This window comes from Tasmannia lanceolata, unplaced genomic scaffold (genome assembly GCF_043159265.1).
Source record: "Tasmannia lanceolata isolate RefF3 unplaced genomic scaffold, GAP_Taslan_0.1 ptg000044l, whole genome shotgun sequence".
In the NCBI taxonomy this organism is placed as follows: Eukaryota; Viridiplantae; Streptophyta; class Magnoliopsida; order Canellales; family Winteraceae; genus Tasmannia; species Tasmannia lanceolata.
Window position 1 is genome coordinate 5,022,152 of NW_027518721.1, and position 24,798 is coordinate 5,046,949.

Sequence of the window (24,798 nt, forward strand, 5' to 3'; positions counted from 1 at the left end):
GGTGGTGGCTGGAGGTGGACGATGGTGGAGGTGGGTGGAGGATGGGGAAGCTTGCTGGTGGTGGAGGTTGCAGAGAATGGAGAGGATGGAGGAGGAGGTGGCGGCTGTGGGTGGATGGTGGTGGTGGTTGGCAATGGAAGAAGGGAAGAAGAAGAAGGTGGGGGGTAGGCTTGCCGGATTCCGGCAAGCTCGCCGGAGAAGAAGGTGGCGGCTGTGGATTTTTATTTTTTCTCTGCCTCTTTCTCTCTGTGTTTTCTTCAACGAGAATGAGCTCTCCTCCCTCTGTTCTTGATTTTTTTCTTTGAAAGAAAATCCTGCCTCTCCTCTGTTGATTGATTTTTCTTTATTTTTATTTTTTTTTGAATTAAGCCCCTCCCTTCATGCAAGAACCCTCTTTGTTTTATACTTAGGGTTGAATCCCTAACTCTAATCCTAACCCTCTATGGGGCATCTTCCTCTCCTTGGGTGATCTCCACCCTTGATCTCCTCCATTGCCTTTACAAACCCTAGAAAATCTCTTCCTCACCTCATCCTACCCACACATTTTCCTTGTTGATCCTATGGCTTAGACTCATTGCTTCTCAAGCAAGCAATGAGAACATCCAAGAATACCCTTAAAGATGGGTTGATTTCCTCTTTGCCCAAACCCTTATTTTGAGGAATGATATGATTGACCCCCCCTTTTTGCTCTAGACAGCCCTATCCAGTGTATTTTAACTACTCTTATCCTTACAGGGGGGCTCGGGTAGAAAAGGGGGCGGAATAAAATAAAATTTTTTTGATTTGCCTATGGTAAGCTAGTATTGACACACCCATGCCCTGCTAATTCACCCTCCCTTTTATATTTCTTTAAGCTACGCCCGGCTCGAGCTCGAGACACGGGTTGGGATGCGACCTGGGTTGATTCATGAAATTCGGGTTGAGATTTTCAACTGCCAATCGGGTTAGGCTCAGATTAATTCCACTCATTGTCCGCCTGACCTCGGGATTTCATTCGAATATACGGGTTTAGGGCCCTGTCAAAATGGGGTGTCTACAGATGCCCCTCTTTGGCAGAGGGCGCTTGTCGCGCGAATGCCAAAGCCGAACAGACAACACATTTTGACTGGCCCAAGATTTCAAACGAAAGGGACGAGATGGATCGACGAGACAGATTCTCATTGAGAGGGAATGGTAAGATGAATTGACGAGACAGATTTTCGAAAAGAAAACTGAGATGGACTCTCAAGGGGGGAGTGAGACAGACTCTCACAAATTGCAGAATGGAATGATTAGACAGCATCTAATAAAGCCACTCAGGGATTTGGAGATTGTAAGGCGGAATGATTAGACAGCATCATGATCATATCGAAATTAGGATCTGAGAAGACGGCATTTTGACAGATGAAGAAAGCGGAATGATTGGACAGCATCATGATCAAACCTGAATTGGGATCTGAGAAGACAGCATCTTGACAGATGAACACAGCGGAATGATTAGACAGCATCATGATCAAACCTGAATTGGGATCTGAGAAGACAGCATCTTGACAGATGAACAAAGCGGAATGATTAGACAGCATCATGATCAAACCTGTATTAGGATCTGAGAAGACAGCATCTTGACAGATGAACAAAGCGGAATGATTAGACAGCATCATGATCAAACCTGTATTAGGATCTGAGAAGACAGCATTTTGACAGATGAACAAGGCGGAATGATTAGACAGCATCATGATCAAACCTGAATTGGGATCTGAGAAGACAGCATCTTAACAGATGAAGAAAGCGGAATGATTAGACAGCATCATGATCAAACCTGAATTGGGATCTGAGAAGACAGCATCTTGACAGATCAACACAGCGGAATGATTAGACAGCATCATGATCAAACCTGAATTGGGATCTGGGAAGACAGCATCATGATCAAACCTGAATTGGGATCTGAGAAGACAGCATCTTGACAGATCAACACAGTGGAATGATTAGACAGCATCATGATCAAACCTGAATTAGGATCTGAGAAGACAGCATCTTGACAGATGAACAAGGCGGAATGATTAGACAGCATCATGATCAAACCTGAATTTAGGATCTGAGAAGACAGCATCTTGACAGATGAACAAGGCGGAATGATTAGACAGCATCATGATCAAACATGAATTAAGATCTGAGAAGACAGCATCTTGACAGATCGACAAGGCGGAATGATTAGACAGCATCATGATCAAACCCATTTGAAACCATTTGAAAATTTGATTCGAAAGACGTGTTCAAGTTTCTCAAATCTTGATTCGTTAAAACTGATATCTCAAACATCAATGCATGCTAGTTATCTTTTATGGTCTGACTTTCGTCAGAACATAAAAGATGCCCCTAGTATAATTTCACTTCCAGTTCAGGAGTCTTAACAAAACTCAAACAGATTTAAGCTTTCTTTTATGAAACTTGGGTTACAAAGATTTTGAAGGTACAAGAGACTGACTCTTGCTGAAAGGTCTACCACACTTATGCCAATTGCAGGGGCTCCGGGCCTCAAAGGCTTTCAAAATGCACAAGAGACTGATTCAGCCTGAAACACTTTCAATTTTCTACCAGCTGTCAGAATTTCTGGTTGCACTGGTTTTCAACCTCCAAGCAGACTGATTCTGCTTGACATATCTTCAACCTCCTGCCTGCTGCAGAAATTTCAAATGGGCCTGAGGGCTTGCCGCGCTTCTAGACCATGTATATGTCATTTCGCCTTCTGGAGATGCGACCACCTGTTACCCCAGCGTTTGAAAGGATACTGGACCCAAACAGGTCAATTTGGGACACACCTGACCCGACTGAGTAGATGACTTTGACTTGACAAGAACGACCTTGACAACTGCTTGACGAAGGACTTTTGGTGAGTACACAACCGAGTTACAAGACTGACTTTCAGGAAAGACCGAATCTGCTTCTTAATTTGATAACTGTTTTAAGAGGGTACAGCTTACCACTCTCGGAACTCTTTGAATACCGCGTTTTAAGGTGATTTCGCCTCTTTCTGGTATTTAGTCATGGTTATTATACCCTTTGGGTTGCTCGGTTTTAACCCCTAGCTTAGAGGAATATCAAAGGAAGCCTTGCCGGCACTATTCAGACCTTGAAGTGATGCCGATACAGGTATGAAAGCCTTGCTAGCTCCTGAAATTTAGTCCTTTACGAGAAGTCACTGCCATGACCAGACTGGCTTTTGGGTTTTCAATCTGGCGGACCGCTTGCCTTAATTTTTGCCTGGACTGCCTGCCCTTGCAGGTTTTCCATCCAGCAGGCTCTGCACCCTGATTTTTGCCTAAGCCGCCCTTTCGGGTTTTCAACTTAGCGGGCGAATGACCCTAACTTTTGCCTAGACCGCCCTCTCGGGTTTTCAGTCTAGCGGGTCTAAGACTCCAATATTCTTTTCTTTTCTTTTTCTGTTTTGCCACAAACCTTTGCCTTATCACACCAGGAGGACTTCTAGGTGGGTTAGGGTTTGAAAGAATTGGATCGGGTTGTTTACATTGACTGGAGCGAAGCTAGACCCTTCCAGATAGCCTACGTACCTCCAAAGAATGAGGATCAGGTCCGCGTAGTTCGCCCTTTGGGGATTTTGGGTTGAGATTGTTTTGATTTGACTTTTTCTTTTTTCTTTCCTCCACAGATTTGAAGGATTTGTTTTCTTTTCTTTTTTTCTTTTTTATTTTCAACAGCTTTAAAAGATTTGACCGAACCCGAGTTTGTCAGGTTGCCTACGTACCCTGTGGAAAGGGATCAGGTCACGGCGTAGTTCAGGCTTTGCATCTTTTATGACGTAAGTCATAAAAGATGCCCCTGGTTTGAGGGTGACAAAGAAATTTTGGTTTCACTTATTGGCTCAAAGGGTTTGCAAACGGTATTTGACTTTTCCCTTCTTCTTCTTTTTTTGAATGGGATTTTTGGCTTTGAAGCTCAGATCGACCAAGGACGGCCTCCCGGTGTCTCAGGCATAATACTTTTTAAGTTGATCAAGGTTTGTGGGTTCTGTTAGTTTTTCACCATTTTGATTAAGGAGTCTGACGGCTTTTCCAGGCAGGACTTCATCGACAATGTAAGGACCTGACCAGTTTGGCCTGAACTTTCCTCGGGGATCATAGACCGGTGCCCTGTAGGATTTCAAAACGAGGTCACCCTTCTGGAGATCTCTAATCTTCACCTTCTTGTTAAAGGCTTTCTCGATTCGACGCTGATATCCCTGGACATGATACAGAGCTCTGAGCCTCTTCTCATCAATCATCTGTAACTCCTGATACCGGGCCCTTGCCCACTCTGATTCTGGCAAATCGGCTTCCATCATTACCCTTAACGAAGGAATCCTCAGCTCAACTGGTAGGACCGCTTCCATCCCGTACACTAATGAATATGGCGTAGCTCCCGTAGAGGCCCTGATCGACGTTCTGTAAGCCCACAAAGCATAGGGTAGCTTATTTGACCAGTCCTTATACGTCTCTGTCATCTTGCTGATGATGGCTTTGATGTTCTTGTTTGCGGCTTCGACGGCACCATTTGTCTGAGGCCTGTATGGTGAGGACTTGTGATGCTTGATCTTGAACTCCTCACAGAGGTGTACCACTTCTTTCTTGAAGTGCGATCCATTGTCTGAGATCAGCTCATGCGGCACCCCGTATCTGCAGATGATGTTCGTTCGAATGAATTTGGCGACTGAGGCTGAAGTCAGCGAAGCGAAGGATGCGGCTTCGATCCACTTAGTGAAGTAATCGATGGCTACCAGGATGTACTCATGCCCGCTTGAAGATTTCGGAAACACCTTTCCAATAATATCGATTCCCCAGACTGAAAACGGCCACGGCGAAGTCAGAGAATGTAATTCAGAAGGCGGCACGTGAATGAGGTTCGCATAAACCTGACATTTATGACACTTCTTCACGAAGGCAAAGCAGTCAGCTTCCATGGTTGGCCAGTAGTACCCAAGTCTCAGGATCTTTCTCGACAGCATCTTCCCGTTCATGTGAGGCCCACAGACTCCTTCATGCGTCTGCTCTATGAGATTAGCTGCTCGATCTTCATCTACACAAAGAAGCTGGATTCCATCAAACGACCTCCTGAAGAGCTCATTGCCACAGATAATGAAGTTAGCCGCCAACTTCTGGAGAGACCTCCGCTCTTTTCCTGACGCTTCAGGGGGGTGCCCTTGGCCTAAAATGAGATTCTTTATATCAATGTACCAGGGCTTTCCATCTGGACATCGGGCTGCTATCTCTATAGCGTTCACATGCGCTGGAGCCCATTGTAACCGCACTGCTAGGGGCTGAACTTCCATTGATGTAGAGATATCCAACATCGAGGCTAGCGTAGCCAAAGCGTCCGCGAAATGATTTCTTGTCCTCGACAGATGAGTGAATGTAACATTCTTGAATCTCTTGACCAGGGAATCCAGGTGCGTGTGATACGGGATCAATCTATCCTCCTTTGTTTTCCATTGACCATTGATCTGACAAATGATCAAGATTGAGTCCCCGAAAACATCTATCTCTTGAATATGCAGAGCCAAGGCTGCTTCGAGACCAGCAATGCAAGCCTCATACTCGGCCTCATTGTTGGTACACTTGAACTGCAATTTGATGGACACGGGGATGTACTCTTTCTTCGGAGATATCAACACTGCCCCAACTCCTTGGCCTCGGTTGTTCACAGCGCCATCAAAATACATCAACCATCTGGTGCTTTGGACCTCCTCTTCTACAGCCATGATCTCTTCATCAGGAAAATCTGCCGTCAGAACCGCATTCTCATCTACAGGCGCATCAGCCAGCTGCTCAGCTATCACACGCCCTTTAACTGGTTTCTGGGTCACATAGGCAATATCAAATTCAGACAATAGCAGCAACCATCTGGATGTTCTCCCGGTGAGGGCGGGCTTCTCGAACAAGTACTTCAACGGATCCATCCGTGAGAGTAAGAGAACCTTGTTCGATAACAGGTAATGCCTAAGCCTCTGAGTTGCCCAAACCAGTGCCAGACAAGTCTTTTCCAAGATAGAATATTTGATTTCGTACTCCAGCATCTTCTTGCTGATGTAGTAGATAGGCTTTTCTTTCTTCGACTCAGGGTCTTGCTAGGCTAACATGCAACCCATAGCTGTGTCAGTGACAGACAGGTACAGCAACAGTGGCTGGTCCGGAATAACTGGTGACAAGACAGGAGGCAAAGTTAGACACTGCTTGACTTTTTCAAATGCTTCCTGGCACTCATCATTCCACTTCTTCGGAGAATTTTTCTTCAGCAGCTTAAAGATGGGTTCACATGTCATTGTCAACTGATTTATGAACCTTCTTAGGTACTGAACCTTTCCCAGGAAACTACGGATCTGCCTCTCGGTCCTCGGCGGCTCCATCTCTTGGATTGCTTTGATCTTTTGAGGATCTACCTCGATCCCTCTCTCGCTAACCATGAACCCTAACAACTTCCCTGAAGTGACCCCAAATACACACTTGCTCGGGTTCAAGCGAAGCTTATACTTCCGGATCCTTTCGAAAAACTTCCTCAGGACTACGGCGTGCTCTGGTCGAGTCTTGGATTTAACGATCATGTCATCGACGTAAACCTCGACCTCTTTGTGAATCATGTCATGCAATAAGGTGGTAGCCGCCCTCTGATAGGTTGCTCCTGCATTCTTCAGCCCAAACGGCATCACTTTGTAGCAATATGTTCCCCATGGAGTGGTGAACGCAGTTTTTATCATGTCCTCAGGGGCCATCTTGATCTGATTATATCCGAAAAACCCATCCATAAAGGATAGCAAAGCATGACTAGCTGTATTATCCACCAGGAGATCGATGCTCGGCAAAGGAAAGTCATCCTTGGGACTCGCCTTGTTTAAATCTCTGAAATCCACGCACATTCTGACCTTTCCGTCCTTCTTGGGCACCGGTACTATGTTAGCCAGCCATTCCGGATACTCAACCACTTGAATGAAGCCCGCATCTAACAGCTTCTTGACTTCATCATGGACTTTCAATTCCCATTCTGGTTTTAATTTTCGAAGTTTTTGCTTTTTCGGCTTGGCACCTGGGATTAGGGGAAGACGATGCTGGACAATGTCTTCGCTTAATCCCGGCATGTCATCATAGGACCAAGCAAAAACTTCTTTGTATTCCTTAAGCAAAGTGATTAATTCTTCACGCTCCTCCGAGGATAACGTTTTGCCAATCCGTATTTCCCGGATTGAGGTTTCATCACCAATGTTGACGGTTTCAATTTCTTCTTCAAGTGGTTTAGCCCGACGCTGCTCCTCCTGAGTGATCATGTGTTTGATCTCAGGGGGAGTTTCGTCGGCGTCCTCATAAGAGGGGGAGTCTTGATCATTGTTATTAGTTTTATCAATTTGAGAAGCAGAAACAGAGACAGGAAGATACTGAAACGAGTCTTTCATTTCATTCATAGAATCCAAATTTACATCATTGATCAATTGGCCCACAGCAGGCTTTACAGTATGCTCAAAAGAAAAGTTTGTATCGTCAACTGAAATGTTGACACCTGACTCAACTGGACTATGTATGGACTTTGTGGTATATTCTATAACAAACTCATCTTCATAGACAGCATCTATACCGGAGGACTCGCCACCCACACCAGGAATGTCTAAGCTTCCTAAGGTACCTGCATCCAAAGAATTGTTAGAAATAACAGACTTTATATTTGACTCGGAAACAGACACATACTTAGAAACTTTAGACTCTTTTGGAGGAACGTGACTATGCTGAAGGACTAATTGAGGAATGACCTGAGAGGTCCAGTTATCAAGGGGTACCTCAGCTGGGGTAATTCGGCCCTTAGGGTTCAGGATGTGCGCATCTTCTCCGATCATGGCAATGACCGGTGCCTCAACCTCGAAAAGGGAGTCTAGAAGGCGCGGTTCTAAGTTCTCCGCCCAATCAAATTCCTGTTTTTCGACAGCTGTAATCTGCCCATGGAAGTACTCATCTGGCAATTCATCAGCGAAAAAGATCTCAAAACCTGGCAGCTCTTTCCCAGACTCATCCAACCACGGCTCGGGGAAACCACAGAACGGGCGATCAGCTCCTTCTTTCCTGTACCTACCATTCATCAACAGACTGAACGGTCCCATAGGCAGCTCTAGGCCCCGACGACGCAGCTCTGCCCATTTCAGCATGTACTGCTTTCTTTCCCTGATCTCTTTCTTGGTGGGTTCATACCCTAACCCAAAACAAATTGTTCGCGACCTTCAGCTCCGGCCACTCAGTTAAACCCTGCAGATTTCTCCCTAGACCAGTTCCAGGAATATACCCATATTTGCGCATTATTCGGGCTACCTGCGCATTTGCACTGGACATAAACAGAATTTCTTCGCTCATAGCTTCTTCCATAGTAATGGTCGAAACTTCGAGTGAAAACCCAGTCAGACTGACATCTATGGTGCTTGAACCAATCTGCTCTTCGGATATCTGTCCAACCTCTGGTTCTGGGTCCCCTCTAACTGTGATAATTCTGCTATTCTTGATGAACTTGAGCTTCTGATGGACAGTGGAAGGAACCACTCCGACTTTGTGAAGCCAAGGTCGGCCGAGAAGGAGAAAGAAGGAGGTCTTAATATCTAGAACTTGGAATTCTACGTCAAACATTTCACCTCCGATCTCAATTTCGGTGACCAAAGTTCCGATGACGTCTCTCCTGGTCCCATCATAAGCCAGTATCCCCTGCTCTGACGGAATATAATCATCGGGCCCAAACCCCAAGGCAGTAGCGGTGCTCAAAGGACATACATTCAGAGCTGACCCGTTGTCAACCAAAACCTCTGGTACCTTCTTCTTATTGCACACGACGGTGATTCTGAGGGATTTTGTATGATTCTTACCTTCCGGAGTCAGATCTTCATCCGAAAAGGACACGGTCATAGCTGATCTGGCCATAGATACGAGCCCAACCAGCTCATCAGGGGTTATATTCACAGACACTTGTGCTGTATTCAGTTCGCGAAGTATAACCTGACGATGCTTAGGTGATGACATCAATAGACCCCAGATAGAAACATTAGCTTGGGTCTTCCTAAGCTGCTTTAACAGGATATCTTCTTCTTCGCCCGGACTCGACCTCTGATTCTGATTCTCAACAGCTCTGGCAATCTCAGCGGGATTCTCTGCTCTCAACTCAGGTGGCTTAAACAAACGTCCACCACGGGTAACATGGCGAACCTCATCACAGGGATCGCTCAACAGCAGCAAGTCCTCATCCTCAAGCTTAAGGACATATGGGACTTCGCTTCTCTCTTCTTCCCCTTCGAATCTGAGGACATAAGGACATTCAGAGGATTCCCCAACTTCTTGTGCAGAGGACAAGACATAAGGCTTTTTGCATTCGACCTCCTCATCATCGGATTCCCATCTCAAAATATACGGCTCATCAGAAATAACGGCACATATACGAGAATGGTCCAGGACAACCTCTTCAGTAAGAATGGCATAGACATTCGGAGGAGGCATAGCATGCGTGGGCAATGGATTCCTGGTGACGTTAGGGAGAGCTTCCACCGCAATTTCTTTTGCCTCGATCTTATCCTGGATCCTATGCCTTAGTGCCATACATCTGTCAGTCAAATGCCCAACACTCTGGTGAAATTCACAGTACTGATCTCTTCTCCAATATTTCGGGAGAGGATTTGGGGCTTCCCGGGGTTCTAGTAGAGTGATCTTCTTGTCCCTCAACAGCTTTTTGAGAGCCACAGATAGAGAATAGGGTAAAGGGGTGAATTGTCTGGGCTCGGTTCTTTCCTGACGAACTCCTCCGGGACCTTCTCTCCTAACTGGACGAGCAGTATTCACATTGTTAACTTCCTTCGGAGGCGCCATAGGCCTTTTCCCCTCTCTGACATCTGCTGAGGAGGCCCTAGTTCTCAGGCCGCCCTTAGCCAATATGTCTTCGATTCTAGTCCCGGTCTTGATCAAGTGATCAAAGTCATTGAAGTACTGGATGGACATATGAGGAAAGTAAAAGGAGGAAAGATTCTTGACGGCAATCTTGATAAGATCGTCATCCGGTAACTTGTGGGTCATTTGGGCTGCCTTTCTCCTCCATCGCCGAATGAAGGAAGTAAAGGTCTCATTGGGTCCCTGCTTCAGCGATTTCAGGTCCCTTTTTGTCACGTCAATCCCCTCTTCCATGGAGAATTGCTGGACAAATTTGTTAGCCACACCTTCAAGGGTCCTGCTTTCTTCTGGTTTCAGATGCAAAAACCACTTCTTGGCTGTCCCAGTCAAAGTCCTAGGGAACACTAAAGCAATCTGCTCTGGGGATAAACTGTGCTGCTGCAACAGAGGAATGACTGACTTGAGATGGCTACGAGGGCACCCCATTCCGTCGTATTTGTCAAAGTCTGGCATTTTGAACTTGGGCGGAAGTACGACCCCTGGAGCTATCATGAATTCAGACATATCCAAATTTTTGGGACCTTGGCACTTCATGGTTTCCATATCCCGAGTCAGCTTCTCAATTTGGTCAGCCAGCTCCTGTGCTTTATCAGGATTTCCCAGGTTAGGAAGACAGTTCTCTGCTGCGTACTGGCCCTCATCAAAGTCTTTGATTTCAGGCAATACAGCTGGCCTGGGAGAAACAAGAGGAACAGAAGGTATAACTGAAGGCTGCTGATTGGCCTGATCTTTAGAGGTAGAAAGACGATCATTCTTCAGGAGGGCTATATCATCCTTCATGGCACTCAACTGAAGGAGAATAGCCTTCATCATTTCATTCGTATCAGGACTGTTGTTTCCGGTCCCTTCCATTGATTCAGATGCAAGTGGAGAGGATGAAAGAATTTCTGGACGACCAAGGAGAAGCGGCGCAGGAGAGGTGAAGGATTCTGGGGAAAAAGAAAGTCTATTCAGCCTGGAATCTGAAGACTGACGGGACCAGGCCGATTTTGAATTGACTTTCTTGGGAGCGATGATGTCCCGCTAAGACTCCTGAATGGAAGTTAATAAGTTAGATTGCACATTTGATAATCGAAATCAGGTAGCTTCCACAAATAGAGAGAAAAGAAAAGAAACACACTTTGCATTGATTATATCGAGACAGGTTACAATGACAACGATTGGCAACATAAAAATTGATGAAACTTTGAATCGCCAACTGCTTATAACATGTATCAAGTAAAACTCTTTTCTCTATATTTTCATCTATAATGAGACCGGGATTACAATCTTTGACTTTGATTATGTCCAAGTAAAACAGGTGAAGACAGTAAAGAAATGATAATCTCATGCCGAAAATACTCATGGTTCACCAATCCGAGCTTTTCGGCTTGCAGGCCCTCCAGACATTCCTTCCTTCCGAAGTTTAGACACGAAAGCAGATCTCCTCTCCATGATTTTGTCTCTCCAAGCAGCTACTATGGATGTAATGAGATCAGGAGTAAGGTCTTCACAGCGAGGTGGTGTGATAAGCTTAGGAGCACAAGAGCTCGCATTAATCTGGCAAGGGAAACACAAAGGTGCATAGAAAGATGATTTTTCTAAACCCATAAGATAGACAAATGAGTATGGGTAGGTGCTGGTGATAATTTTTGGGCAAGATTGACTCACCCAATGAAATTGGTCTACCCCTACATTCTGCAGCAATTGGTGCCACTCATTAAGTTGGGGGTGCTTAATCTTTGTCTTCCAAGAATGAAAACCCTTAAGAGTGTACTCAATGCTGTTTTGTGGCTGAAGGATAGTGAGTTTCTCACATAGCCACACATATAACAGCTTAGCACATCCGAAGAAATTATCCTGCACCTTTTTGCTAGCAATAAGGTCTAAGCCATAAAAGCTTTCGGCTAGCATTGTAGGGACAGGATTCCTCCCCTCATTTATCTGATCTACTATTGTCAACAAAGTGAAAGGGGCAGCACTAGAGTCTCTGCGAAGGACATGGCGTGCAAAGACAGCAAACACTAGAGCATTACGTCGACATTCCTGAAAACGGGAATCAGTTGGGTCGACGTTTTTGGAAAACAACTCAATGAGGGTCTGAAATTGCACATCTTTCTCTGCTAAACAATGCAGGGTTTTCACAATCTTATTTTCGAATAATCTGCAAAAAAGGTCATGAGGGGAGCTTATGCTTGAAGGTCGGATCCAAAGTCCCCCAGGAGGAAGCTCTAACAAGGCACACCAATCTTCGAATATAGGACAAAGTTCAAAAGACCCAAATCGAAAGACATGGAAGACAGGGTCCCAACATCCAGCAGCTGCTTGAAGAAACTTCCAATCTATACCGCGACTGTTCAGATGACTAAATGAACCGATGAAATGCTCAGCCGCACTCCTTTCTTCACATCTTAACGGAAAAGATTTAACAGTCTCCGCTATCCATTTATCTAACAAATTATTCGCCATGATCTGACCTATCATTCAAATAGGACAAAGATCAGGAAGGAATAGGAATAACTGTGCGCAGACAAATGACAGGGCTAACTCGGCAATCAGTTTTATGAAAAGGATACCGTCTGAGATAATGAATTTTTTCATCCAAGATGAGAGGTAAACAATAGATCAGAAAAATAGACCACGGCCATAAGATGACAGAAGTAGGTCATAAACCGGATCTAAGTCTGGCGTTGAATACCAATAACTTTACGATCAAGAGGATCAGAATGGTAGACCATGGCCATAGGGACAGCGATAAGCTATCGGCTAGATCTCGAGGTGAAACAAGTATACAGACGAACATATATCACCAAAAATGGGTTCTAAGCTAAATCAAGGCTATACCTGGGAATTAGGAGAAGGAAAACTGACTCTAAAGAATAGCCGTCATGCTCAAAATGTGCTGCGAAAAATTCAACAGCATAACGGCTAGACAAGAAAGATAAGGTGAACTCATGGTTTAACTAACTCTGAAGAGTAGCGGTCATGCTCGAAACATTCTGGGTAAAATCCGGCAGCATGACGACGCTAGAAAGGATTCCCACAACTCAACCCAAGGTATATGAATAGCGGTGGTAAAAACAACTCCTAATCGGAAAACGAAATAGGGCTGTCGCAGAAAGGTGAGCAAATGAAGGACTGACCATAGGTGAGAACTCATGACAACGAGTCAAATCCCCTAATCAACAGATCAAGGACAAAGCAGGGCCAAGGTAATGGCAAGCAAAAGGCCACTGATCAGATCCAGGTCTGAATAATGAATGGGTATAACTGATTGAAAAGAATGAGGGACTCTAACTAAGAGGAGAACCCTATATAATCAGTATACAAATACACACATACACATATCCTAACCAGGGGCACCAGCCCTAATCCTAATCTAGCGGAGTCAAGGAAGTCTCGACTCAAGACAGAGTGATGAGTGTACTAGGACCGTGCTGTAGCCATGTAAAATGAACTACCCTAGTCTACAAAGGGGACGGAGCTCCTAAACTCTAGGCTTGACATGTGTAAGCAACACATGTCCGACCCCTATATGAATGCAATATACTTATATAAACATAGGTACTTCCTAGTTGGGTTTCACTAAGTCAGTAAGTATATACATAATATATAAAACAAAGTAAGGCTCCGGACTCAATCTATCAGGTACTATGCGTATGAAACATACTTAATATGTATAACAAAAGTACGCCCAATGTTATACATAGTATGCTTCATTGCCCATCGGCTGCTGTAGACAAAAGTACGCCCAATGTCTACGGCTGCAGCACCGGCGCATAGCTTGGAAATATATTCAACAGTACCATCAGGGTGTAACAACATCCCAGTCGGGCACGCACTGAATCTATCCCGTGGAGCCAATAATGATGAAAAACAAAGAAGAAATAAACAATAAATGATATGATAATGCATGATGTGTAGTGTGTGAATCCCTCGTTTTAATTACGCACCTACTTGGTGCCCCTGGATTCTAACGATAAAGTTCCCATTTAGCTTGGTTTTGACCCAAATTTCCTCAAAATTAATTAAAATGGCATTTTTACAGAGTTAGGCAATGTTTCAAAAAATCCCCAGCAGAGTCGCCAATCTGTGGAACCCGATCCGAGAGGGGCGGGGGGACGTGCCCCCACGCGAGTCTCGGGATCATCCACGTGAAGGAGAGCTCCGCCGAGGAACTCTCGAAAGAGTGCCCCTCACAGCATGAGCGGCGATGTGAAGTTAGATACCTCTCGATTCGGGGACCAGCCCGGATTCGAGACGCACCTTAAACAAAGAAAGAGTCGCCATCCAAGGAAGTAGGCCCTGGATCCCATGCTGTGCTCTGTCGCAACAGATAACCAGAGATATAAAAGGTCCGTGCCTGATGACGAATGGGGAAGGGATTAGGCGCCCCCGATTCGCCCAAGTGCGAGCACCTGGTCTCTTATGCCATTTATTATTAACTTTGAAGAGTTTTGGGTAAAAATCATGTGAAATGGGAACGAATATCCCCGAGATAACGTCTAGCTAATCATGCATGTCTCGGAGATGAATAAGAAGCACACACAAAAAGAAATGAAAGATATGACACCTAAGAATAGCTAGGTTATGAGTGCCATGCCTAATTGGTGTCTATGTTCTGATGGGCAAACGCATGCATGCTACAGCTAAAGGTATAGGATCTGTACAGGAAAGTAAGAAACACAGCAAAAACATACAACATGACAAACCCTAGACTCTAATGCGATAATTGACTCGGACCAAGATTGCCATCCATCTTAGCTGCACTACGTATCCCGGCCTCGGGAAGAATCAGAGCCAACGTAGTTCGGCGACCTATGCTAAACTACAATGCCTAACCCTCTAGAACCGCTATCCTAGACTCGATTAACTAGACCCGACTAGTTTTTAAAGCTTCTTGCGACATTACTTAAGTTCAAGTGAGTGGTGATTTTTAGGACTCCCTGTATGCCCTAACTAATGCCAGTGAACCCTACACCCTAGGTGTGACTAGGCTGTGTGTCCTAAGGAAAACCGTGGGCTATCTAAGCGCGCTCTAGTCTAGCCATCGGCTCGACTAAGTGTCTAACCGACCACGACCTGAGGCCTCCTAACTCTAGGGACACTCACACGACCGGACATGACAAAGCAACACAATCAGGACAGACTCCCCACTCTACGACACCCCCAAACGCCTAGGACTGACTCCTAACTCTATGGGAGGATCTTTTGAAAATTGTTGGTAAAGTTATTTTGAAGAATTTTTGTAGTTTTGGAAGGTTTTGAAGTTGTGAAAGTTATGAAGTTGTGGGAAATATTTGCAAAATGGTGACTGAACTCAGGATGCCAGCAGCACGCCTGAGCTGCCTACGTACCCCTCAGCTAGGGATCAAGCCATCCGTAGTTCGGAATTGACTACTCCTAATGACTCGAGATTTTGAGGTTTTTGATTTTTAGATGTTTTTGAGTTTTTGAGTGTTTTTGAAATGCCTTTTTTTTTTTGGAATTTTTGACACGAGAAGACAGGACCCTATCATCATAAGGGTACGACAGACTCCCGATATCCCGCAAAGGTTGGACAGCATCCTATGCTTTGCGGGGGGGAATGAACAGAATTACAGCTCCGCAAGGGTTGGACAGCATCCTATACCTTGCAGGAGCGGATAAAATCACATGACTTGATGAGGGGTTCGGCAGAATCCTAACCCCTATGATGATAGGACAGACTCCTAAAAGACTGAAGGACTGAATCCTATGCTGAAGACTGACTCTGAAAGACGGAAGGACAGACTCCTAAACCCTCTAGGACTGACTCTAAAGAGGAAGAAATCCCTTAACCTGCGAAAACTCTAAGGCAGGAAGGGAAGGGGTTGGCTCAAGATACATTCCGTCATAGCCCAGACCCGACAGAAAAATTCTGAAGTCGATGGACAAAATGGGAACCCTGAGATCTAGGGAAAAATTCTAAAACTAAGAGAAGCCTCGAAAGGGAAGGAAAGCGAAAGATAATGGCGCTCAATAGCAGACGAATCCGGCATATGGGACAACTCTTGAAGTGGAAGGGGATGTCATTGACCTCATTTTTTGGTGAGAAAAAGGGGAGATAAAAGTACAAGCACAGGGCACTTTGACACAATATCCGCTTCGGACGACCTTGAGCAAGATAGGATTCAATACAGGTTCTACATTTCTGGGCCCGAGACTAATGAAAATGACCAACATATTCATATATATTTCTTAAAGAATATATACCATAAATCAATGCGACCGAACCCGCGCTCCCCAGAACTAAAATTATAAGATCAGCATAAACAGAAATGAACAGGGGCTGAGTCACAAACGGCACGGGCTGAGCCTGTGCTGAAACAGGGGGCAGCAACGGACTAGTATAGTGCTGAAACAGGGGCAGCAACGAGGCCGAATCTGTGCCGAAACATGGGGCTGAAATAACTAAATGAACTTACACCACCAGCCCTCTATACCTTTTCCACAACATCAGATGCCCCATTATTCGGAAATTAACATGCATGTACTTAGATCAGATACCGCTCAAACAATGACCAAAACAAAAATCCAAATGTAGGAGGATCGGTTATCGTTACCTAAAGCATGTGACATACTAAACAAATGTAAATATAAAATATATATGAAGGAAAACTGAGGCTGACTCTAGCAAAGTTTAAATTAGCAACTATCTCTTGAAGGCACTATTTTCTTTGAAATAGGATCTTAAAATAGAGAAAGGGATGTACCTGAAGATCGCTACAAACTCAGTTCTGATGGCGGGATGCCAGAATGGTATGATCGGTGGAAATGGGTGTGATTGGTGGATGGGCAGAGGCCGACTGGAGGAGACGGAGTTGAGGGTCGAGTTCCCTCTCTTTCTCTCTCTTCTCTCTCTCTCTCTCTCTCTCTCTGCTCGAACTTATTAAACGAAAATGGGTTTTTTTTTTTAAAAAAACAGAGATGGGTTGGAGCAGAGATGGGGTGGGAGTGGAGAGGCTTGATGGGTTGTGGAGAGGCTTGCCGGATTCCGGCAAGCTCGCCGGAGATGGTCGGTGAAGTTGATGGGCGAACGGCAGATGTGGGTTTTCAAGATGGTTTTTTCTTTTTTTTTTGGGAAAAGGGGGGTAGAGGTGGTGGTGGTTTAATGGAGGTTGGGTGGAAGAGAGGGCAAGGTGGAGGTGGTGGAAGATGGGGGTTGCCGGAAAAGGGTGGATAGCCGGCGGCTGTGGGGGAGGTTAAAAAAATGATTTGGGTTTTTGAAATAGGTTCGGAAAAATGGCAGAGGATGACCGGTGGTGGCGGTGGTCAATGGAGATGAGGGAGGAGAGGATGGCCGGTGGGTTGGATTCCGGCAAAGTCGCCGGAATCGATGGGGATGGGGTTTGGAGCTCAAAAAAGGTGGTTCGAGGGTGGTGGTGGTTGGAGGTGGAAGAAGGTGGATGGAGTGGAGAAAATGGGTTTGGGTCTTGGGGATTGAGGATGGCGGCTGGTGCGGTGGTTCGGTGGAGGTTGGTTTTAATGGTGGATGGGTTTCGGATTTTTTTTTTTTTTTTTGATGATGGTGGCTGCAATGGTGGAGGTCGCGGCCGATGGAGGTGGTGGCTCGGTGGAGTGGGTTGGAGGTGGAAGAAGGTGGGTTGGTGGAGGCAAAGGGGGAGGCTTGCCGGATTTGCAGAGGTAATGGTCCGGTGGTGGCTTTTTGGGTTTTTTTTTATTTGAAATGGGTTTCGTTTTTTTTGGGGTGTAGAGGAAGGGGATTTCGGTTTTAGGTTTGGAGGGAGGTGAGGATGGAGATGGAGGGGATTTTCGAAGGGTTGGGTGGTGGTGGCTGGAGGTGGACGATGGTGGAGGTGGGTGGAGGATGGGGAAGCTTGCTGGTGGTGGAGGTTGCAGAGAATGGAGAGGATGGAGGAGGAGGTGGCGGCTGTGGGTGGATGGTGGTGGTGGTTGGCAATGGAAGAAGGGAAGAAGAAGAAGGTGGGGGGTAGGCTTGCCGGATTCCGGCAAGCTCGCCGGAGAAGAAGGTGGCGGCTGTGGATTTTTATTTTTTCTCTGCCTCTTTCTCTCTGTGTTTTCTTCAACGAGAATGAGCTCTCCTCCCTCTGTTCTTGATTTTTTTCTTTGAAAGAAAATCCTGCCTCTCCTCTGTTGATTGATTTTTCTTTATTTTTATTTTTTTTTGAATTAAGCCCCTCCCTTCATGCAAGAACCCTCTTTGTTTTATACTTAGGGTTGAATCCCTAACTCTAATCCTAACCCTCTATGGGGCATCTTCCTCTCCTTGGGTGATCTCCACCCTTGATCTCCTCCATTGCCTTTACAAACCCTAGAAAATCTCTTCCTCACCTCATCCTACCCACACATTTTCCTTGTTGATCCTATGGCTTAGACTCATTGCTTCTCAAGCAAGCAATGAGAACATCCAAGAATACCCTTAAAGATGGGTTGATTTCCTCTTTGCCCAAACCCTTATTTTGAGGAATGATATGATTGACCCCCCCTTTTTGCTCTAGACAGCCCTATCCAGTGTATTTTAACTACTCTTATCCTTACAGGGGGGGCTCGGGTAGAAAAGGGGGCGGAATAAAATAAAAATTTTTTGATTTGCCTATGGTAAGCTAGTATTGACACACCCATGCCCTGCTAATTCACCCTCCCTTTTATATTTCTTTAAGCTACGCCCGGCTCGAGCTCGAGACACGGGTTGGGATGCGACCTGGGTTGATTCATGAAATTCGGGTTGAGATTTTCAACTGCCAATCGGGTTAGGCTCAGATTAATTCCACTCATTGTCCGCCTGACCTCGGGATTTCATTCGAATACACGGGTTTAGGGCCTTGTCAAAATGGGGTGTCTACACATGGCCACGATATGGGTTCTATGGAAAGAACGGAATGCAAGAGTGTTCAAGGGTGTAGCGAAAGGAGCCCAATACCTTTTCAATAAGGTCATTGCATTAACAATATCATGGGTAAAAACTTTAGAAACCTTCAGATTTGTATCGGCTTTTGACTGATGGCATGGTTGCGTGGTGATATGTGGCGCTACTAGTAATGAACCCAAAATTTCCCAAGCTTGGACTCCCCCGGCCCATGGGGTATTAAAACTAAATTTTGATGGTTCTAGTATTGGCAATTCAGGGTCTTCATGAATTGGTGGTTTGTTGAGGGATGAAGTAGGAGGAGTTTTATGGGCATTTAGTGGCCCAATTGGGGTAGCAGATGCTAATGAGGCGGAAGTCCGTGCCATTCATCAAGGAATTAAGTTGCTCCTGAATGTAAACTTGAATAAGGTTGTAATTGAAGGGTATTCTCTCAACGTTATCAGGTGGTTAAGAGGTTCTCGTGTGCCTCCCTGGAGATTTGCCGCCCTATTTGATGAGATTCTCAATAGATTGGGATCGGCCTCGGTCTCTTTCTATCATGTTAAACGGTCGGCCAATGGGGAAGCGGATAGATTGGCAAGACAAGGAGTTTCGAGGGAGTGTATAGAGTTTTTTTATTTTCTTCCCCACTAACTTTCGTCTTCTCTTGTTCTTTGTCTTTTCTTTTTCTTCTTGTCGTATATTTTGGGTCCTTCTCGGTCCTTTTTAGTTAATGAAATCTTTTCGCCATTAAAAAAAACATTTTCCTGAAAAACAAACTGAGTTTTATATGGTAAAAGAAGTTTTAAAGAGAAAACCATTAAAATGAGTTTGAAACGGCATTTTTTGAAAATAAGGAGATAAGAGCTGCTGTTCGAATGTTCGCACCATCCATTATCATACAAGTGATAGGGCTAAAAGAGGAAAGTATTGAGGTTGTGGCTAGGCAATCAAAGAGTTCTTTCAAAGCACCCACGCTAGTGAACTCTAGTATCACAACTCTTTCCCCATCGTCTCTACCTCCTATTTGTTGTCTAACACCAGCCAAGATGATTAAGACGAGGGAAAGCGGGTGTGTTATAATTGTGATGAATGATATACCATGGGCCATAGATGCAAGCAACAACACATGTTCTTATTAGAAAGTGATGAAGCAGATTAACCTTCTGGCATTCAGTAAGGAGAGAAAGGCCATGCAGATGAGGAATTTCAAACCTTGATACTTGTGCTGGATGGATCAACATTAAATCAAACCGTGCATGTTAAAAGATATATCAAAAGCCATCATGTGGTAATCTTGATAGATTCTAGGGGCAGTCATAATGTATTAGACTCAAAGGTGACTAAGCGAACTAGGTGCGATGTACAAAATACTAAACCCATGTCTATATATGTGGCTAATTGGCGTAGCCGGAAGCACGAAGAATGAATCAAGGTTGATTAATGTCAACACCGATCGGAATAAACCTTCGAATCCATGAAGGGCGCTCGTTGAACCCACGAAGAGCTATTCTTCGAATCCACGAAGAACAAGATTTCTTCTAAGAAGAAAGCCAAAATACTTTATTTCAGAAAAATAATTGTCAATTGTGCAAACAACCCTTGCACTTGAGTATTTATAAAAGCATTATTTCATACTCTAAATAAAACTCCTCTCTAAGCCCTTGATCTAATCTAATGGTTGTAATTAAAACCCTAAAATTATACTCTCTCAACCTTCCTTAATTCCTACATAATAAATAAGAAACATGTTGCAACTTTCCCAAACTCCTATATAGTAACTACACTAGGATTCTTATTAAAATAAGAAATATATGCTTGTAAAGAAATATGGCCTTTTAAAATAAGAAATGTGTTCTTTTAAAGAAATATGGCTGAATCAATGGACCTGGAAACTTTCCAAGTTGTGATGCCTTCCAGCCCACGCCATTCCCCTCCACTTGAAGAGAACTCGACCTCGAGTTCATTGGTGTTTTCATCATAGAATCTCCAACTTTAAAGACCTTACTAAATTGATGCTTGGCCCTTTCAGCATTGTACTCGTCGAGCTTTCTTTCTTCTTTTTGACACCTTTGTATATCTGCCTCTTCTTCTTCTCCTTCTTTGATTTGACAAGGGGTTCTTTTGGTGCCAAACATAATTGCGCCTCCACTTGAAAAGGTTTGGATTCCTCCTCTACTTTTAATGTGCACATAACTTGATGCATCGTCAAGGATTGCCCAGGAACACAAATGATAGGAATGAGATCTTTTTCCATATTTTGCTCCTCTTTATGATCCTCTATATCACACTGCTTCGGATCATCATCTTCAAGCTTGTCACCAACGGCTACATTCGTATTACGCCGACCACCTTGAGGACACTGATTGGATTTGTAACTCAATTGGTTGCACTTGTAGCACATGATCCGTTGCTCGAACTGTGATTCGTACGAATCATGCCGTTGGACTTTGGTCGTTGACAAAGTAGAAGGAACATCTTTGTGTCCTCTTCCTTGTGTTGGGAATGCCTGGGCCACCTTGCTTGTCCAAACAAGAAGATCAAAAGTCACCTTCTCTTTCGCTATCGGATTCATCGTCTGCGATGTCTCTACCACGGTTCGACTCATGTAAAAAGTCATCCGGTCATAATCAATGGGTAGAAACCTCTCACAAAGGACTTGACTCATCCGTGCCCATGTTTGGATTGGTCGCTTCCCCGTCCTTATACGTGAGAGTTGTAGTTGCTCCCACCAAATAAAGCACCTCCCTTAAGCTTGATGGCTACAAGTTTTCTCTTTTTCTCCTCGGGAGCTTCCATGTAGTCGAAAAATCTCTCGACCGCTGCAAGCCAATCAAGAAAATCTTCGATGTGGAGCTGGCCATTAAACTCGGGCCAATCCACCTTAATACGATAATCGCGATCACGAGCCGCAGATTGTGGAGCGCGATCACAAATAAACCTCGGACGGATGATGTGTTCGAATTCCTCCTCGCCAGAGTAATAATCGTTAGGAAACTATGTAACTCTAGGGTCGGGGCGTGGAACTTGACGTAGAGCTTGAGCGTGCCGTCGCCGATAACCATCGTCGATTTGGGGTTGCTTGCACTCAATAGGATTTAACCGTGCCAATTGCTTCGCTATTTGATTAACGGTAGCCTGTAGAGTGTTAAACATCTCCACCGTCACAGTTTCTTGATTTTTCTGTTCTCCGTGGGAAGCCATATATGGAATGTAGCAAGGCTCTGATACCACCTGGCATAGCCGGAAAGGCGAAGAACGAGTCGAGGATTGATCTCCGTCAACCACCGATCAAATAAACCTTCGAATCCACGAAGGGCGCTCGTCGAATCCACGAAGAGCTATTCTTCGAATCCACGAAGAATGAGATAAACAACTTTCTCTTACAAGAAAGAAGAAAATTTCTTTATTTCATAAAACAAACATGAACTGTGCAACAACTCTTGCCCAGAGGTTTTTATAAAACACTAACTTCTTCTCCAAGTAAAACTCTACTTTCTAAATCAACTATTACCACCTAAAGTCCTAAAAAGCAATAAATAACTAAGTTCCTTAATTTAACCAGACTCAAATAGAAATTGCTTTGAATTAAAAATATGCTGCTTCCTTTCTTTTCCCAATTTTAGAAAGAGAAGTTGGATACTTTTGGGAGATTTGGAAGTTTCCAAAACTCCTTGCCTTGCAGCCCACGTCATTCCCCCCACTTGAGGAGAACCCGACCTCGAGTTCATGTTCATTGGCAATGCCGTCGTAGCTTCTCCAACTTCAAAGACCTTACAAAATTGATGCTTGGCCCTTTCATCATTGCACTTAGATTTGTACTCATCGAGCTTCTTTTTCTTCTTTTTCTTCTTTTTGACACCTTTGTAGATTCGTTTCTTCTTCTTCTCCTTCTTTGATTTGACAAGAGATTCTTTTCTTGCCAAACATAATTGTCACTCCACTTGAAAGGGTTTGGGGTCCTCCTCTACTTTTGATGGACATAAAACTTGATGCATCACTAAGTATTGCTCGGAAGCACAAATGGTAGGAATGAGGTCTTCTTCCATATTTTGCTCCTCTTTCTGCTCCTTTATATTACACTGACTCAGATCGTCATCTTCAAGATCGCCACCAACGGCTAGATGTGTTGTACGCCGACCACCTTGGGGACACATATCAGATTTGTGACCCAATTGGTTGCAGTTGTAGCACATGACCTATTGCTCGAACTATAACTCACACGAATCATGACATGGGGCTTTGGTCGTTGCTGAAGTAGAAAGAACATCTCCGCGTCCTCTTCCATGTGTTGGAAATGCCTCGGCCTGCTTGCTTGTCCCAACAGGAAGATCTAAAGTCACATTAACTTTCTCCGTCTGCGGTGTCTCTACCACGGGTTGACTCAGGTAAAAAGTCATATAATCATAATCAATGGGTAGAAATCTCTCACGAAGGATTTGACGCATCCATGCCCATGTCCGAATTGGTCTCTTTCCCATCCTTGTACGAGAAAGTTGGAGTTGTTCCCACCATGCCGAAGCGCCTTCCTTGAGTTTGATGGCCACTAGTTTTGTCTTTTTCTCCTCGAGAACTTCCATGTAGTCAAAAAATCTCTCGACCGCCGTGAGCTAGTCGAAAAATCTCTCGACCACCGTGAGCCAGTCAAGAAAATCTTTGATGTGTAGCTGGCCATTAAATTCGGGCAAATCCACCTTAATACAATATTCGTGATCACGTGCCGCAGTTTGTGGAGCGCGATCACGAATAAATCTCGGATGGATGATGTGTTCGAATTCCTCCTCGCTAAAGTAATAATCATTAGGAAAATATCTAACTCTAGGGTCGGGGCGTGGAACTCGGCATAGAGCTTGAGCGTGCCGTCGCCGATCACCGTCGTTGATTTGGGGTTGCTCGCACTCAATCGGATTTAACCGTACCAATTGCTTCGCTATTTGATTAACGGTGGCCTGGAGAGTGTTAAGCATCTCCATCGTCACAGTTTCTTGATTTTCTCGTTCTCCGTGGGAAGCCATGGAAAGTAGCAAGGCTTTGATACCACCTGGCGTAGCCGGAAGCACGAAGAATGAGTCGAGGTTGATTAATGTCAACACCGATCGGAATAAACCTTCGAATCCACGAAGGGCGCTCGTTGAACCCACGAAGAGCTATTCTTCGAATCCACAAAGAACAAGATTTATTCTAAGAAGAAAGCCAAAATACTTTATTTCAGAAAAATAATTGTCAATTGTACAAACAACCCTTGCACTTGAGTATTTATAAAAGCATTATTTCATACTCTAAATAAAACTCCTCTCTAAGCCCTTGATCTAATCTAATGGTTGTAATTAAAACCCTAAAATTCTACTCTCTCAACCTTCCTTAATTCCTACATAATAAATAAGAAACATGTTGCAACTTTCCCAAACTCTTATATAGTAACTACACTAGGATTCCTATTAAAATAAGAAATATATGCTTGTAAAGAAATATGGCCTTTTCTACACTAGGATTCCTCTCTGTTTGGTTGCCAGTAAAATTTTTGTCCTAGGAAGTTTTAGTAAAATTTTGGTCCCATCCCATGTTTGGTTGCCTTTTATCACTAGAATTTTTTTAATCCCACTCTTGTAATGATTGCTTGTGTGGTGAATTTTTTTAATCCTACTCTTGCAATGATTGCCTTTTCATCCCATCCCAAAATAATCCCAGGAACCAAAAATAAGCTTGAGAAGAATTTTTTTCTTCCCAACAGTTCAAGCAACCAAACAAAGTTTTTTTTTTCCCCACCATAGTCCGGTCAACCAAACATGGGATTTTTATTTTACCGGGATACTTCTAGGACTTTTTTTCCCCACCAATCTCCTTGGATTTTTTTTTCTCCCACATAAATCCCAGGAACCAAAAAAAACCCGGCAACCAAACAGAGCTGAAATATGGCTGAATCAATGGACTTGGAAACTTTCCAAGTTGTGATGCCTTCCAGCCCACGCCACTAATGCATCTAAGTCGACGAGTACTACTGTATGCTGAAACTTCCAATGGATCATGCAAGGGACATCCTTC

General features: G+C 44.4%; 1 protein-coding gene across 3 annotated transcripts in view; it reads left to right on the top strand.

Annotated features, from left to right (window-relative positions):
* LOC143863660 (potassium channel KOR1-like) overlaps nt 1–24,798 on the top strand; it is a 71,852-nt gene that overhangs the window by 13,279 nt on the left and 33,775 nt on the right. The window contains exon 1 of one of the 3 annotated variants that reach the window (XM_077374395.1): nt 17,439–17,570. The exons of the other annotated variants lie outside the window; for them this stretch is intronic. Within the exon in view, the coding sequence (XP_077230510.1) occupies nt 17,449–17,570 (122 nt within the window). The 5' untranslated portion in view covers nt 17,439–17,448. Of the gene's footprint in view, nt 1–17,438; nt 17,571–24,798 lie in introns of those variants that run through there. 3 annotated transcript variants of the gene reach the window in all.